We start from the raw sequence: 16,932 nt of genomic DNA, 5'->3' as shown, positions 1-16,932 counted from the left end.
ACAATGATGGGCTATACGGCCTGGACCTGCCATCCGAGAGGGGCCTGCCACGGAATCTGTACGAGTAGCGAATCCCGCCGCGGAATGAATCTGTGGCGAATCCCGCGTGTAGGGCTGTGTGGCAGGGATGATAGATGCATGCGCGCCGAGGATTGTTATACCGGAACTGGCAACTGTCTGGATGGTATGTTTGAAAGCCCACAAAATCGCTGGTGCATCGAGATATGATGTTGTTGAATGTAATTCGATTTCTATCCATCTATCTCACGGCCTGAACCGTGGCTTGACAAATTCTCCAAGACGAAGACCTTCTACTCGCCTACTCGCTCCTGTTTCATTGATCTTACTCATCGCCCACCGCCTTTTCGGCAGTCGAGCGACAATGCATCTTATCTTGGCAGGGGGCTCAAGGACTTTCTCTCACCAGACAGCAGCTCAACAAACCAGTGATACATCTTTATCGGGCTGATCTATCCCTTAACCTCCCGCTTATGGCTCACCCCGTATTTAAAGCTATGGGATAGAGGACCGTGCTCTTGCATGAATTTCCACATCAGACCATCAGCTACCTATTTTAGGTCTGATTAATTTCCCCCTCATAACTCCCCAATGAGTTCAACGAGCCAGGGAGACGAAAGGCGTTAGCGTAAACCTTGCCAGCGTTAGGTATATACGGAGTATGCTGCCATCTTCTACGCTAGTCGAGAAGCCCACGGCGAACCCGGCGGACTCCGCAATTACATCATTGCCCGAAGAGACAAAACAACCGGCCTCCCCGGCCTATGAGAGAAAAACTCAACGTCCAGCCGTCTCAACCCTCTTAACGCACGGAATGCTCGACCGAACCACGGCGCGACACAATCAGATAATCACACCAATCGCTCGGGGGGCCGATGAAACTTTAAACAGCAATGTCATCCGAGGAACAGAGGCCAGACCCGGACGCTGATGACCGGTACGAGGAGTCTCCGGAACCTCAGCCGGAGAGCGTCCCGGCACGGTCCGCCACAGCCGCCAGCCATGCATCGAAGAAGCCGGCGCCGAGGCAAACGCTTGCGAATAGACTGGGCCTCGACGTGCCGACCGTCATCATGATGTTCAAGGGCTCACTGCCGCCCATCATCGGCATCGCCATCTACCAGTCAACACCCGTCGCGCAGTATTTCACCACGCTAGGCTACCTTGTGGCAATCATCTCGGTGCTCGCCTTTGCCATCCTTCCGAGAGGGAAGTATGTGCAGAATCTTGTCCTCAATGTTTTCGGAATCCTCATCGGCGCCGCCATCTCCATGCTGGCGCTGTGGTCCGGTGTTCAGGCGAGGCGCAACACAGCCTCGGCCGAGGAGTTGGCCTCTGGTTTACCGGTCTACAACTCGAGTCAATCGGCGGTCTGTGGCGTCTGGCTCTTCTTCAACATCTGGATATCCAACACGCTGCGAGCCAAGTACCCAGCGACGAACCTTCCCGTCATGATCTATTCCATCTTCATGAATGTCGCCTGCACGTTTGGCCCCCTGATGGTGACGACCGCCTCGGCTGAGTCGTTCGTTAAACGTCTCCTAGTCGCCATGCTCTCCGCCATGGGTATCGCCACAGGCGTATCCCTTCTTGTCTTTCCTGTCTCAAGCCGACAGGTCGTGAGTGGCGAGTTCAAGGGGGCGATTGGGCTCGTTCGCCAGTCGATGCGACTGCAGTTGAAATATCTTCAGACGCTGTCGGGTCCCGACATGCTGGAGCGGCACCAGACGAAGAGCAGCAACGTGTTCAAGAAGAACAAGAATAAAGGTCCGGAGCTAACCAATGAGGCCAAGGCGGCGGGCGAGCTCAAGGCCACGACCTTGGCAATCGCAGCTCTCTTCGGGAAGATGCACGGCGACATCTTGTTCGCCAAGCGGGATATCGCCTACGGGAAGCTGGACTCCAAGGACATTGGCGAAATCTACAACCGTCTGCGGAGCATCATGATTCCTCTGAACGGGATTAGCACCATCGTCGATATCTTCCGCCGCGCGTCCGAGGAACACGGATGGGGTGCCGATGCCGGCACGGGAGGCGACTCCGAGGTCGAGAGGAGCCGGGAGAAGAAGGTCTGGAACGACATCATGGAGCAGCTGTGCGAGCCGTTCGAGGTTCTCGTCGAAGCAATGGACCAGGGGCTCGACCACGCCTCTATCGTCCTCGAACTTGTGCCGAGGCCGAAGAAGACCAAGACCGCCGACGTCGAAAACGAAGCCGGGGCGAAGGCCAGCGCGAAGCCGGGAGACGCCGGCTTCTCAGAGCTGCTCGCCAAGAGGGTGCAGGACTTCAACGACAAGAAGGGTGTGATGCTCAAGGCCTGGTTGCGAGAGAGACGGCATGTGACGGAGCAGGAGCTCCAGGATCTGAACCTGAAAAGGCTGGAGACGAGGATGCGGGAGCGCGACCAGACCCAGCTTTATGTGATGCTGTACATGGAGAAGCTGATGCTTGCCCTCGGCGAGGCGGTGCAGGATCTCGTCATTTTCGCCGACTCCAAGGTTGCCGACGGCACAATGGCCCGGAAGCGCCTCATCATCCCCTCGCAGAAACGACTCAAGAAGTGGTTCAAGGGCATCGGCAGCACCGAAGACGCGTCGCCGGAACAGACACCCGACATCGCCGAGATGGGAGCCAACGTCGTGTACGCAGGCGACGGGTACAACAAGAAGAAAGACCCCGAGCATCTCCCGGCCCGCACCGCGTGGGAGCGCGTCGGCAATTACTTGAGGCGGTTTTCGGGCTTCGTGGGATCGGGTGAGTCGTTGTTCGGTTTCCGCGTGAGTGTCGCCACCATGACGATCGGCATCACGGCTTTCCTCCGAAGCACGCAGACATTCTTCAACGAACAGCGGCTGGTCTGGGCGATGATCATGATCGCCATCGGGATGACCATCACGGCGGGCCAGTCCATCTTCGGCTTCGTGTGTCGTGTCGGCGGAACATGCGTGGCCGTCATCTTCTCTTACATCATATGGTACATCGTCGTCGGGCGCACTGCCGGCGTCATCGTCTTCCTCTGGCTCTTCATTTTCGTGGAACAGTACTTTGTTCTGAAGTACCCTCGCTTCATGCCCGTCTGGCTCATCACCATCATCACTCAGGTCCTCATCGTCGGCTATGAGCTGCAGGTCCAGAAGATCGGTGAAGCGGCGGCCTCCGCGACCGGACAACCGTACTATCCCACCTACCTCCTAGCACCCTACCGTCTTGCCTGCGTAGCCGCTGGCTGCGCCGTCGCTTTTTTCTGGACCATCTTCCCCGCGCCTATGACGGACCGGAGATGGCTCCGACGCGACCTAAGCGCCTCGCTGTACCTTCTTGCCAACTACTTCAGCGTGGTAACCGAAACGATCAAGGCCAAGATGGAAGATACCCACGGCGACATCAAGAAACCCGGCACGCCCGCCCACAAAATGGAGAAGGAGAGACGCCGGATCTTGGGCAAGCTTCTGTTGCTGCTCCCTAGTCTGGACAGCCACGCTCAATGGCAGAAATGGGAACCAGATATCGGTGGCAAGTTCCCGCGGGCAACCTACGAAGACATCATCAGACGCTCGACCAGTATCATGCGATACCTCACGCTTATTGCCTACACCATCACGTGGAAGCCTCGTGACCAACCTTCGAGCCCTTCGTCGGAGAGCGACCGACAGTGGATTCGTGCGTTGAATCAGGTCATTGCCAGCATCGAGCCAACGCAACATACCATTCTGTCCACCCTCACCCTCTTGTCCAACTCCCTGCTTTCTGGCCAGTCTCTTCCGCCATTCATGCACCTCCCGCGCCCCAACGAGCTCACCCGGAAATTGCTGCACCTCCGCGGGCCGACACCGGATCAAGCCGTTCAACGGCGGGGCAGCGAACTCGAGCACAGACTGGTCACCGTACACACCAGGACCGGGGCCGAGGTTCGGCCGTCGGGGCGGAAACCCAGCGTCGTCGAGTCCTCAGAAAGCGGCACTTCGCTCGCGGCGGACACGTCCGAGCTGGCGGAGATGATGAGCTCGCTCGGAAGCGGAAGCATCCTGGACGTGAGAAATGTGGAACAGCAAGGATACACCGAGTTTGCCGTGTTGCAGGTCTGCAGCTCGCTCGTGTGTGATGACTTGGAAGGCTTAGTGCGCTCCATTAGTAGCTTGGTCGGTGTTGTGGACTTCAGCTTCAGGATTAATCCAAGCGAGAACACGCTGACGAGTAGCGAAGAAGACGATGTGGGAGACAAAGGCAAAAGAGATTGATACCCAGAGAGAGCACAGCCTTTGTAGACGGAACAATGCACGAGTCTAATGGATGAATACTGATTGGGAGCTGCTACTCAACGGGACATAATGGTTATTCGAGTAAAAAGCCTAGATAATGAGCAAAATGCCAGGGCCGCGCTACACTGAAGCCGGCCCTGATGACTGAGACTTGATCATGACCTTCAAACAAAGCGGTTTGCTATGTTTATTCCTGTCGTCCGATTAAGATAATAGCACCGCAGACTTTTACATTCACTCCAAGGCATTGTCGTATACTAGCTGAAAGGGCGAAAAGAATTCTTAGGACTAGACTCCTGTTATAACAACTAAGCAACTAACTAACTCAGATACTTCACAGAGAAAAATATAAAAACAAATGATCTGTCAATCTCCCTCAGGATTAATCCGCAGGGCTGGACGAGCCACTGTGGCTGGCCATTCTGTGGCTCCCGCCCTTGTAGGAACGCGTCGTCGTAACGGTCTTGCTTGCAGAACGCTGGCTCATCTCGTGCATTTGGGCGCTCATCCTCTCCTCGAGCCTCTCCAACTCACGGCACTTCTCCTCGAATTGGGCAATAGCCTGGTCACGCTCGCGGTCCGCCGAGTTGCGCGCCGTGATGGCCTGCTCCTTCTGCTCCCTCGCCTCGCGGAGCATGGTGCGCATGGCCGAGATCTCGAACTCGAAGCTGGAGCTGCCCTCCTCGATCTCAGTGATGCTCTCGTACACGTCCTCGTACTTCTGCTCCCAGTCGTGGCACTTCTCCTTGAGGGTGCCGCACTGGCCGTTGAGGCTGTCGACCTCGATCTTGAGGTTAGCCACGATGGACTGGTGGGTGTGGATCTCCATCTCCAGCTTCTCGACCTGGCCCTTGGCAAGGCCGTAGTCCAGCTCGAGGCGCTCGATGCGCTCGGTCTTAGTATGGACCTCCTCCTGCGTCTTCTTGAGCAGGGACTCGGTGTGGCTGAGAGACTCCTGGACCAAGAGCAGCTGGCGGTGGTTGTCGTCGGCACGGCCGCTGGCGCGCTCACCCTCCTCTTGGAGGCGCTTCTTCTCAATGACGAGGACACGCAGCTCTTCGGACTTCTTGGAGATGGTCTCGCGCATCTCGGTTTGGATCATCTCAATGCGAGAGATCTCCTCGCGGACCGAGATAATCTCTCGCTCTGAGTGCTCCCACTTGAGCTTCCACTTGCCACAACGGTCCTCGGCGTCCTCGCACCGGCCGTGCTCCTCCTCAATCTCGCGTTTGAGTCTCTCAATGCATTGCTCGAATTCCTCCTTTTCGGTCCTGACGCGTGTGATAGTTTCATGGAGCTCCTTAACCTCATACTTCCTCTTCTCGTAGAGCTCCTCGAGTTCCTTGTACTTGCGCTTGATCTCGTCGTGTCTGTGCTCGACCTTGCGGAGAGAATCTTCAAGCTCACCCGCCTTGTGGAGTAAGTCGTGCTTCTCCTTCTTGAGGGCCATGTTGCTCTGCCTGTACTGCACCAGCTCCTTGTTGGTGGATTCGAAGTGGCTGTTGACTTCCTCATGGCGAGACTGCAGGTCGGTGTACTTGAGATCAAGGGCCTCGCGCTCCCCGCGCAACTTGCCGTACTTGTCATCAAGATCAGCGCGGGCAGCCTCTGTGGCGACCAGAGTCAAGCGCATCTGTTCCGATTTCTTTTTTAGCTCCTCGTGCTCCTTACGGATGTACGTAAGACTGTCCTTGGACTCGGCAATCTCATGACGGAGGGCCTTGCACTCGGTGTCGCGCTCAGCCAACTTCAACTTGAAGTCCGACGCACTGTTTACCGCAGCGGTAAGCTCGAAGCGGACCTTCAAGAGATCCTGCTTGCGCTCCTCTTGGTCGTTGTTGTGGTGGTGGTGCTCCTTCTCTTTCTGCTCAATGATTTCCGTTAACTCTTCGTACCGCTCGCACATGCGGTCCATCTCAGCATAGGCTGCCTCACGCTCGGCGATGATCTTGGTCCAGACTTCTCTCATAGAGAGACTTCGTCTCGACATGCTGGCCATGAGTTCCGTGAGAGCGAAGAACTCGCCCTCGGCTTGGGACGTGAGCTCCTTCGAAACCTCGGAGCGGTAGGCAGAGGAAAACCCGCCGGCGCTCCATGATGTACGGCTCACACGACGCCGGGTAGTGTATGCACTTCTGACAGAGCCGGTGGGACTGCCACCGCGCGGCGAGTGATGGTGGTTCAGTTCCGAGGAGCGAGGTAGACGACGCTGGCGATTGCGGCCATTGATGCTGAGACTAGACATCCCATCGACCAACATGTCTGAGTCTCCAGAGATGTCCGGTGACTCGCCATCGATGCGGTTGTCCAGGTGCTTGTGAGGTTGCTCAGCTGGCTGGCTCTGAGTGGTTGCCATTTTGACGGGATGTCCAAAGTGAGTGGAAAGGGATAGGTTGAGATACTGGTATGTGGTCTGGGCCATGAATTTATGGTCAGAGTGTTATATAAGAATTAACTGATGTGCTTGTATGATAGGGAGAAGGGATGACAGGAGTAGTTGCATTGCGTTCTTAATGACATTCCAGACTACTCAATGCACCGTGGCTTCCTGAGATCAACTACCGTGCGTACAAGATCATTCACAATATCAAAAGAGATCAGATCTGCGCAACAATGTTTTTGAGACAAAGCTGTAGAGTAGCTGGTTTTCCAAAGCATCCCGTTCTAGGATCTAAATGCGCCCCATTCCGTACTCTTACTCTGCCAATATAGAGATCATCACGGCTCGGAACGTCGATGTAGCCGCGATCACAGACAATGCAAAGCCTTCTGATCTACAAAACTAGCAGAAACCCCCTGGCTGAGGGAGTCTCGGCGCTGCCGGCACCTGAGAGCAACTCTGTGCTTGCATGCCTAATGTCGCAGCTCAGACAGCCACCAGCTCGCGAAAAAACTATCCGTTATCTCGAAGGGTACCAAGAAACACTTGATTGGTGATTAGAAGGTAATGCCGAATGCTTAAGGGCATCTTGGCAAGGACTCTCCATGCTTCTCAGAGAGCAACTTGAGACATGCTCCAAGTGGAATGGTTAGTGTGGAATAAAAGTGTGACATAAGCAACTTGGTCAACGCCTTAGCATAAGATGATATCACTATCTTGAAGGCGCAATTGGTTACAATACTTCTCGCGCTAGGTTCATATCGAGGACTAGGTCGTTAGAAATTATGGGTAGCTCCTCTCCATGGAAGGTTTGACACATATATTATCCGTTGGATACCCAACTACCAGGTAGGCGGAACGGCACGAAATCACATTAGTGAAGTTATCCAGTGTATCGGATAAAGAGGCTTCACTAGTCGCGTCCCTAGAGTTCCAACTGTGACTTAGCTGCATTCAGCTGTCAGGCTTAGGAGCCTGTATGAGACCGTATGAGACATCTTGACTAGACCAAGCGGGGTATTACATACGAGGAGAGGTATTTGACTCATCTCTCCTTTCCACACGCGCAGCAAGAAGAACATACGTGGAGTGAATCGCGCCCAAAACCTGCAATTCTATTCAATTCCGACTGTGCATATTCCATCTAACGCCATCGTTACATAGTTGATGGAGTATTGGGGGGCAATAACTCAAGATACGGGGGTTTTGGATGCAGCGGCTCAACAGACGCGGTTTGATCAAATGCCCTAAGCGCTGGCCGTTAGCTGCAGAGCAGTCCCGCGCCGGTGTAGCATAAGACACAAAGCAAAAGAAAGAAAGAAAAAAAATTCTTATCAATCATTCGCCATTGCTGAATAGAAACCCAGTGAAACATCGGCTCGAGAGAAAGCCTCTCATTGGCCCAGGTCCGCAGCTGAAGACCCAAGGCCCGGAAGTGAATTGCTTCTTTTTGCTCGACGGTCCAGAGATATCGGGTTTTCAGCCTCGAAGCCAAACTTTCTAGGTTTAGGCTCCACCTTTTACCGGAGTTGTTGCCAGGACTGCTCTCTCCCACAAGTGCAAAGGACGCACAGTACGCTTGGTGTTTTCAGCGCTGCAGGTCTTCACAACCCTCAAGCCACGCGAGTAAAAGGACACATTTTTCATGGGACTGTCTTTTTCAGCCTTCCCAGTTCATCGAAATCCAGTTGCAAAGTCACCTGTTCGGGCGTCTCCGGTGCGTGCTGGCCATCGGCCCCTGGAGCGAATCAGCGCGGACTCGCAGTCATATCCATGCCAGAATCGGCGATGCCGAAGAGGACTGCGGTGAGGTAGACATCTCAACTCCACTAAAGACTTGCGTCTTCGGGAAACGGGGAACAAATCAGAGTAGTTTTCTGAGCTCAATGTAGTCGGCTTGTGACGAGAGCGGAAGCAGTATAGGAGTGTGTGATGAACCGCAGCGTCCTGACATTTATGAAGAGAAGTAGTTGATTTTCCTAAGTCTAAGTACGAGAGAAAACTCGCCTAGAAATACTCTTCCTAATGTGGGTCTTATCGGTTGGAGGCGCCACTCCGTGGCGTCTCTGACTGGAACTAGCCACACGAAGCTGTCCCAGCTTCACGACAGAGTGCTAGTGACAAGGCGATGGAAAGGTACTGTTGTCTCTGTGTGACGGTGAATGGATTTCTTGTTTTTGTGTCCATCTATCTTCGATGGTTACTTGAAAAGAGTCATTAAGTTTCTGTTTGGATCTTTACCAAGCTAGTGGGGGTCACGAAACAAGAATACGTTTTGGTCTTCTTGACAGGTGCGACTTATAGAATCAGGTATAAGCCTGTTGCTTGGAGGTAAAGCCTTATGTACAGACAGAATACCTTGACTAACTTTTGATAACTTATGTTTATGAAGTAGTTATAAATGCAAAATTGTGCACCTCAAGGTCGTTAACCTTAATGGCAGTACTAGTCCGCAGGATCCAAATGAGCCCCTGCTGCGATTTATTGATCCGTTTCGGGTTGACAACACAATTTAAACATAAGACATCTTGAAGCTCGGCGCGAGCCTCATAAAAGGTCCAACTTTCAGAATGCTACTCGCGATGCCATACTATGGCGAAGTGTTCCAGGTTCTGAAAGGAACAAGATCTTAAGCGAATCCTCCGTATAAATAGGCGTTTGGTGGTTTGCTTCGAGCCTCTCAAAATGCGATTTCTGTCTCAGTCAGAGACGCGTGATTTCTATTCTCACACTGCCGTTACATAATCTCTAGTGACAGAGGACCAACGCATCGCCCATGAGAGCCATTATTCATGTAATTAACGTTTCTATAGCTGCGACCATAGTCTTTTTCCCCACTGCTGCCGTATTCTGCTTCCATTTTATTCTCCCGACTCTGGTAAAAGAGATATCGAGAGCAAACGAACGATTGACACCAACAACATTACGAGGACCCAATTGACACTCGTCGATGATGCCATCGCCATTTCGACAATTGAGAGAACAGCTGGATTAAAAGATAGAGTGGTTCTGGCGAATTATTCACTCAGTTTACCAAGCATGAAGAGTCTGATGTCGAATCGGAATCAAACCCGTGATTCTTATCTCTAGTGTACTGCTGTGACCGTGCGTTCATACGATCGTACCTGTGGCTCAGTTGAGGGCCAATAGAAGGGACAACCCGGAGGGGGAAATTATCATATTCTTACGGTTTCTTGTTGTCTCCTGTCGTCTCAGGCCAGGTCCCAGTGAACATCCAGAGATGAGGAGGAGGATGACGTACGCTGCCGCAACGTTAAAAATAAGCGTGTGAGTTTCGACCAAGGCCGATTGGCCAATGGCTGGACGATGATGAAAAGCCCACAAGAAACGCGATGATCGGGCGACCTCTCCTACAACACCCTATAACCGCAGCATGGCATGGCAGCCGAGGGAGGGATGGGACGGTTGAGATCCAGGCGAGCTGGCATTCCGCCTAGCATAGAAAGCTGTGAGCGTCTCGCACCGCCCAGAAGCACTTGCAATGGCTCACTCACGGCCCGAGCGACGCCAAGAGGTCTCGCGCCCCGATGATCGACGGTCAGACAGACTGGTCTGCCACCGGCCCATCACGGGCTTAGGCGAATCCCCAAGCGGTCTTTACGAACGTGGCTGCGGGTAATGACATCAATGTCTCCCTTGCCGCAGTCTCGCAAGGTTTGCGGGTGCGCATTCGGTTGTCCTCCCTCGCATTGCGCGGTCAAATGTGGCCGCCGTCCCTTGAATCTTGATGGATGATCCTCCCCCGTCCGAAGCCTTGGAAAGGGAGATCTGCACCCATGGCAGCCAATCGGTTTGGGACATTGCGGTCACGTCAACCGGGACGCCGCGGCGGCAAGGGGTGATGTGATGTGTTTTTATGTCTTTACACCAACGACTTACTTGCGTACGCCTCCATTCTGCTCCGTGTTCACGCAAACAAGGTTGACAAGCACTCCGAGGCTGATCCAACCACACTTTAACGGCTTATAGCTGCGGTTCTCGTCGTATCAACACTTACGGGGTCGATTAGTCCATGATCTGATAATGATAACAAGAACAAGCACTCAGCGTGAAGAAGTCGCCATGCCAGACCTGCCCACGGTAACGCTCGACACGACGCTCGCCGACCTCTACCGGCGCGCGTGTCCCAAGAGCGCCGACAAGCGCATCGCCCAGGTGCTCTGCGGCATCAACTCGTGCGCCGAGCTCAGCGCACACGTCCCCCGTAACGCCAAGTATCTCTACCAAGACACCCCCTTCAATACCGTGCCGCCGGACGAGTCCTGCAGAAGCCCCAAGGACAAGGAGCGGCGGCGGCGGCAGCAGCGGCAGCAGCAGCAGCTCGCCGTCAAGTACCTCTCGCTCATCCCCCAGCGCGACGCCTTCATCAGCGGCGACACCGCCGTCGTGCTCTTCCACATCAACGAGACGGACAAGCAGAAGGCGCACGACAGGCGCGAGGCCGAGAGGACCATCTCCGTGCTCGCCGAGGCGCAGCGGCCCGACCTGGTCTTCTGCGTCGGCCCGTCAGCGATACCCGTCGAGGAGGCGGGCATCGACGCGATCGCGTACAAGCTCATGCTCGACGGCCTCGAGGGCTACGACAACCTCATCGTCCCGCCCGACACGCACTGGTTCCTCAACTCCAAGGCCGCGCTCGCGCGCTCCGGCCTCCCCACGCCCAAGGCCAAGATCATCGAGGTCGACGGCCTCGCGGACGAGGCCCGGCTGTGCTGCGCGCCGTGCGCCGGCGGCGACGCCGCCGAGTTCGTCATCCCGCCCACGTGCGCGGGGTCGCGGGGGAAATGGTTCGAGGCGCAGCGGGAGAGGATCCTCGCCGCGCTCGCCTCGCACCCGCTGCCGTTCGTGCTCAAGAACCAGCAGAGCTTCGGCGGCGCGGGCACGTACGTGGTCGTCACAGAAGAGGAGCGCGGCAGGCTGGTCGCCGACCTCCGCGGGGGCCTCCTGCGGAGGCTGCTCTCCTCGGTGACGGAGGCCAACGCGCACCTCCGGCCGGCGGCCCTGGTGCTCTCGGACCTCGTGGAGGACCCCGTCGGAGACTACGGCCTGACCTTCTTCGTCACGGACGACGGCGGCGACCCCATCTTCCTCGCGGCCTCGGAGCAGTTGACGGACGACGCCAAGGCCTGGATCGGGAGCACCATCAACTACGGGCGCCAGGATGAGCTGAAGAGGAAGTTCGGCCCGCTGGTCAAGAAGATCGCCGCCTGGTTGCGAAGCCACAACTACGTGGGGCCTGCGGGGGCCGACGTCCTCGAGACCGCGCCCTTGGAAGACGCGAAGCCGGAGACAAACGGCCAGACGACCAACGGACAGAAGACGAACGGTCAACGGACGAACGGCCACGCCGACCCCGGAGAAGACTTCTCCCATTTCCACGTAGTCGACCTCAACATCAGGACCTCGGGCTCCCTCTGCCTGCCCCTCCTCCGCCGCCACTTCACCAGCCGCGGGCTGATGAGCGGGTCCTCCTTCTCCATCAGCTGCAGCCAGGGCCGCGACGACTTCATCGCCTCGTTTCGCGACGACTTTGCCGCCGGCCGCATGTGTATCATCAGCTGGTACGAAGACCCCGACACGGGCGTCAGCCTCGCCGACGTGGCGGTCGGGGCTGAGGACGAACGCGGGCTGAGGAGGGCGATGCAGCGGGTAAGGGACGCCACCGAGGAAGTCATTTTCTGAGCAGGCAAGAGTTAGAGCAAGCATATACCCCCGGGAATAGATCTCTATTATACCATAAACCCGTGTTGTTCAGATGTCATTTGCGGCCGAGAATGTGAAACGGGGGTTATTACTCTGCGACTATAGTCCAGTCCACAGGAGCCTCCCTACGTCGATTCGGATCGCACCGGAGTTCAACTTGTATGCCGTAGTTCCAACATGGTTCACACCTCGTCAGCCGAGGATACCACATCACCACTCACTTGTCAGTCAACATGCCAGGGACACGGGTTCCAGAACGCCGATTCATCATGTCAAAGGCCGCCGCCAGTAGGCATGTATGGCACACGGGCATATTCATGGCATATGATTCACTGGGCCAAAAAAATACATAGCTCCGAAAAGCCTGACCGTACCCTAGAACCAAACCTCGGCAGGCTTCGCAAAGGTAGAAACCCTCCTCGCCGTGCCGCTTGAAGCATCCAGGGCTTGGTACGTACGCCAACTCCGAAACCCCCCCCAACCGCCCCGACAACCACACTGTACCGACCCTTTTGCTCTCCGTACAAATAAAAGAAAAACAAGTACCAGCAGGTATAGTATACAACGGTTGTGCTTCATTAGTAAAGAGAAACCCCCTCTCGCGCTGTCGCGAGTCGAGGGTCGCCCTTGCCGCCCAAGACGCTCATGACTCGATCTCCATTGCCCCATCACTCTCCAGGTTAAGGTCAAGCACGCGGGCGTACTGGATCGTAAGTCGTTGAAGCTCGCGGAATTTGCCTGTCGAGTCGTGTTAGCAAGGTGTATTCGCAGGACGCTCTGGGGGGGGGGGGGGGGGTAAAGAAAATCAAAACCTTACCAAGAATCATCACGACGCCCTTCAAGAGCTCCTTACGATCCCAGCCGCAGATTACTTCCTCCTGGCTGAACCATCCCCGGCCACCCTCGCTCCACTTGTCATCCTTGTCCTTGAGGATGCCACCAAGCAGGCTGTTGAGCAGCTCCTCGACCTTACCACGATGACCCTCAGCGCCAAGCCGCTTGGCGTACATGAACAGGTAGAGACGGAACTCGTCCCTCGCGTCCAGATGCAGGGCAGCAGCGATGCGGTTTTCGAGATGGGCAATGCTGACGGTGGACTCAAAGCCCTCGAAGCCGTCCTTGGACAGCAGTAGCTTGACGATGCGCTGCAGGGTGTAAGCTCGGCCCTTAAGCAAGAACTCATTGGTCGTGTGGCGCTCGAGGTAGGGAATGATGCCGGCGGAAACGTTGGCCGTGTTCTCGTCCTTTGGCTTCGCCGGGGTGACGGGCCCCACGGCAGTCGACTGCAAGGCGCTGATGGAGGAATCGTTGCTGTTCCAGTACTGGGACCCGACCGCCCACCAGGCTTCGCTGACGCGCTGCCACGAAAACATGTCGCGGGTGTAGTAGTACCCGTCTCCGTTCGTCAGGGTCACCACGATGTGTCCCGTCGAGTTAAGCTGTGCTGATGTGACGCCGGGGCCCGGAGTAGTGGCGTTGAGGTTTAGTGTCGTCGTCGCTAGTTCGAGAACGGGACCCAGGGACACTGGGGGGTGCAGTGCGGCCTGTTTTTGGAGGTCCCATACGTGACACAGGCCGACCGCGTTGATGCACAAGAGGTAGCTATTCCGGCACTCCAGTATGACGGGTTGGGATTCCATAATGATTGGATTCATCAGCCGTCGACCGGCGGGGGTCCATGTATAAATGCTTCCGTCTTCGCAAGCTGCCGCCCAAAATTGCTTGTTTCCTGTGACGAGTATGACGGCCCTTGGCAGATAGTCTTGCCAGAGTAGCGTTCCTCGTTTGGTAGCCGAGATTGACGAAGGGTCCCTGATCTGCACGGGGTTCCGGGCTTCGAGGATAATGTTCTCCGGCACCTTGGAGGCTTCGTCTGTGCTGCTTTCAGGGAGCAGCACTCCGCGTTCCAGCGGGCGGACGATGTGAGATCTGACCTTTGGCACAGCGAGGCGGATCTGTGCAAAGGCGATGGATGGGTTGAGGACCGCAGGCCGGAGATACTCGGGCGTCGGGACCATGCCATGGGAAGCGGGCACGACCGAGGCTGGTTCGACCCCGTCGACACCATTGAGGACGACCGGAGTCGGGTCGGTCGCCAGCCGCTTCGAACCGCGGTCCTCCTCCTCATCACCCTCAACAACCGGAAGCTTGCGCTTGTTGCCGAGCAACATGGCAGCGACGCCGCCCTTGGGCAGTCCCTCGAACGGCCGCTCGAGATCCAGTATCGTCTGCGGGGCGTCATTCTGCGCCGCCTTGGCTGTTGATGTGGCTCCGACTAGCTGCGTTTGGGGCAGAGAGGACTGGCCGGTACCGGACGATGACACCAGCAGCGGTGCGACGCGTTTCCTCCCATCCTTACCGACAGTCACTCGAGACTTGAGCTCCTTGACTCGCTCTGCGGACTTGTCACCGTTCTCCTCCGCCGGCCTGTCTTTTTCCTTGTCCTTTTCGGGCTCGGCGTTGCCGTTCAAGGTCTTGGGAGTGGAGGTACCCGTTCCATTGCCAACGGTCTTTGTTCCATTAGTAGAAGGTGCGGGCCCCTTGGAAGAAGCCGCATCGCCCATGAGCGCGCCCATCCTGGACTCGGCAGCACGGGATTCACCAGCTTTGCTTTGATTCTCCAGGTTGAGACCTTCAATGTCCTCGGCAATGCCCATGCCCTTGCGTGACGCACCGTACTTCTGCAGTGCCTTGTCGTTCTCGTCCGCGTTGGCGACCCAGCCCAGCTCTCCGTGGTCAAACTTAATGCCCAGAACGGAGCCGTCTAGACTGGCTGCGAAAATGGTGGTCCCGTCGGGCGACCAGGCCAAGTCGGAAATGGACTTGCTGGCAACGTCTTGGAGAATGACGACGGGGCGCGACGTGTTGGTGTTCCAAATACTCAGAGTCTTGTCTTGGCCGGCGGAGGCAATGACGGTGACGAGCGCGTTGTTTGCAGGTTTGTCCGCCGGATTCTCGGTATGGAACAGTCGCGGGGAAAACATGCAGACCTCGGTGGGTCCCTCGTGGCCGATCAGGTTGATTTCGCTATCCCAGCGTGTGCGCTCGATGATGGCAACGGAGCTCACCGGGCCGTTGACGGCGTTGGGCGCAGCGATGTGATTGCCGTCGGGAGACCAGGAACACCTCCGGAAGTACGTCGTCAACGGTGAACTCTTAAAGGGGGCGCTGATAGTCGTCTCCAGAACAAAGTTGTTCACCATGTCGTGTTGTGTGGCGTTCGGGGCGGGGGGCGTGAATCGGAAGATCTTGATGGTTCGGTCGTCGCTTGCGGTGGCGAAGAACTTGTTGGCAGGGTCAAAAGTAATGCCCTTGACGTGACTAGAGTGGACGGTGATGGTCTTGAGCTTCTCGAAGCTGTGTCCTGACCAGACGACGATCTTGGAGTCGAGGCCCACGGAGACCAGTATTGAGGAGTCGTAGGACCAGGCAAGGTCTTGGACGTCGTTCTCGTGTCCGACAAGGCGCTTGTAGGTCTTCCAGTTCTCGATTGGCGGAGGTTCGGCGCCGAGTCCTATCGCAATGGGTTAGCAACTGGGCAGGTGGAGCGTGAGGGGTGCTGGCAGGGGCGCATTCACCGAAAGAAGCTACGGGAGGGCTCTTGTCGAGGTGGTAGACGCAGATGAGCTTATCGTCGGCGCCCGAGGCAAGGTATCGGCTGTTTGGAGAGAAGCGAACAGAGTGGATGGTGCCTAGATGATGGCTCATGTGGCAGAGCTGCCTCGGCTTGCCGTCTGCGTCGCCATTGACGTCGCCGTAGATGGCCTCAGTAGACCAAACGCGCACGTGGCCATCGCCGCCGGCGGTCGCGAGCCTCTTGCCGTCCGAGGACACATGACAGCTATAGACTTCGAAATCCTTTTGCTCGCCGCTATGGCTCAGCCATGTTGGCTTGATGACGCGCATCGCGGATGGCCTGGGGTCATTTAGACCGGGTCGGCGGCCGGAGGGGGGGTTAAAGGAAGGGAGGATCCGTCTCGATGGCGTTTGCTCTTGGAACACTTGGTGATGGGGGGTTTGGCCGTGGCCGGTTGATGCGAATCGAAGGGCAGCTAGCTGTTGGGATAGTTTTCTGAGGCGACGGAGGAAATTGGGGGTTTGATTGAAATCCCAAGAAAACGCGTTTTGCGGAGCCCGGACGCCTTTGCAATGCGCGTCCCAGAAGCTTCAGGTACTGTTTGCGCTAAACCAGCGGCCAATTGGCACTTACAGCAACCCGCCTGGCCTGTCCAGGTCAGGTCGTCCGCCCAAGCTGCCGCACGGACACATCGGTGCTGGCGCCGGAGTCGGAACGATGATCATCCGAGTCTTATCGTCTGATAAGATACTTGCTTGCGTAATCAATCATCGGTGCTTGGAGCCCCATACTTCCGGCCCGGATCCCGGCGCCGTTGGTAGACAGCCGGTTCAATTCGTTGAAAATCAGACGCAATTGGCGTACGTGGTGGTTAGGAGCCAATGCAAGTCTGGCAGAAACCTAAGGTATCGCGCTATCAACTAGACTAATGCAGTGATCGGTATATTGTCCACGTAAATACAGTTTCTACCATC

The 16,932-nt window shown here is 56.2% G+C and overlaps 4 protein-coding genes across 4 annotated transcripts; 2 read left to right on the top strand and 2 right to left on the bottom strand.

Annotated features, from left to right (window-relative positions):
• The first annotated feature begins 460 nt into the window (after positions 1-460).
• Positions 461-4,619, top strand: LY79DRAFT_556405 (uncharacterized protein). The gene has a single exon (XM_060558013.1). The coding sequence runs from the start codon at positions 912-914 to the stop codon at positions 4,254-4,256; it is 3,345 nt and encodes a 1,114-aa protein (XP_060413365.1). The 5' UTR covers positions 461-911; the 3' UTR covers positions 4,257-4,619.
• On the bottom strand, positions 4,602-6,663 carry LY79DRAFT_633672 (uncharacterized protein). The gene has a single exon (XM_060562219.1). It carries the CDS (start codon positions 6,631-6,633, stop codon positions 4,660-4,662), a length of 1,974 nt encoding a protein of 657 aa, XP_060413364.1. The 5' UTR covers positions 6,634-6,663; the 3' UTR covers positions 4,602-4,659.
• Positions 6,664-10,159: 3,496 nt separating this feature from the next.
• LY79DRAFT_580445 (uncharacterized protein) lies at positions 10,160-12,816 on the top strand (the record flags this gene model as incomplete). Its single annotated transcript, XM_060560107.1, has 3 exons — positions 10,160-10,293; positions 10,713-12,327; positions 12,487-12,816. 3 exons carry the CDS (start codon positions 10,160-10,162, stop codon positions 12,814-12,816), a joined length of 2,079 nt encoding a protein of 692 aa, XP_060413363.1.
• Positions 12,639-16,547, bottom strand: LY79DRAFT_704196 (WD domain-containing protein). Its single transcript, XM_060564978.1, has 3 exons — positions 15,960-16,547; positions 13,199-15,895; positions 12,639-13,119 (listed from the first exon to the last, which is right to left on the bottom strand). Exons 1-3 carry the CDS (start codon positions 16,285-16,287, stop codon positions 13,025-13,027), a joined length of 3,120 nt encoding a protein of 1,039 aa, XP_060413362.1. The 5' UTR covers positions 16,288-16,547; the 3' UTR covers positions 12,639-13,024.
• Positions 16,548-16,932: the final 385 nt, after the last annotated feature.

This window comes from Colletotrichum navitas (assembly GCF_030913465.1).
Source record: "Colletotrichum navitas strain CBS 125086 chromosome Unknown LY79scaffold_36, whole genome shotgun sequence".
Lineage (NCBI taxonomy): Eukaryota > Fungi > Ascomycota > Sordariomycetes > Glomerellales > Glomerellaceae > Colletotrichum > Colletotrichum navitas.
Note: the sequence above shows the minus strand (reverse complement) of the source record. Positions and strands in the feature narration are given on the sequence as shown.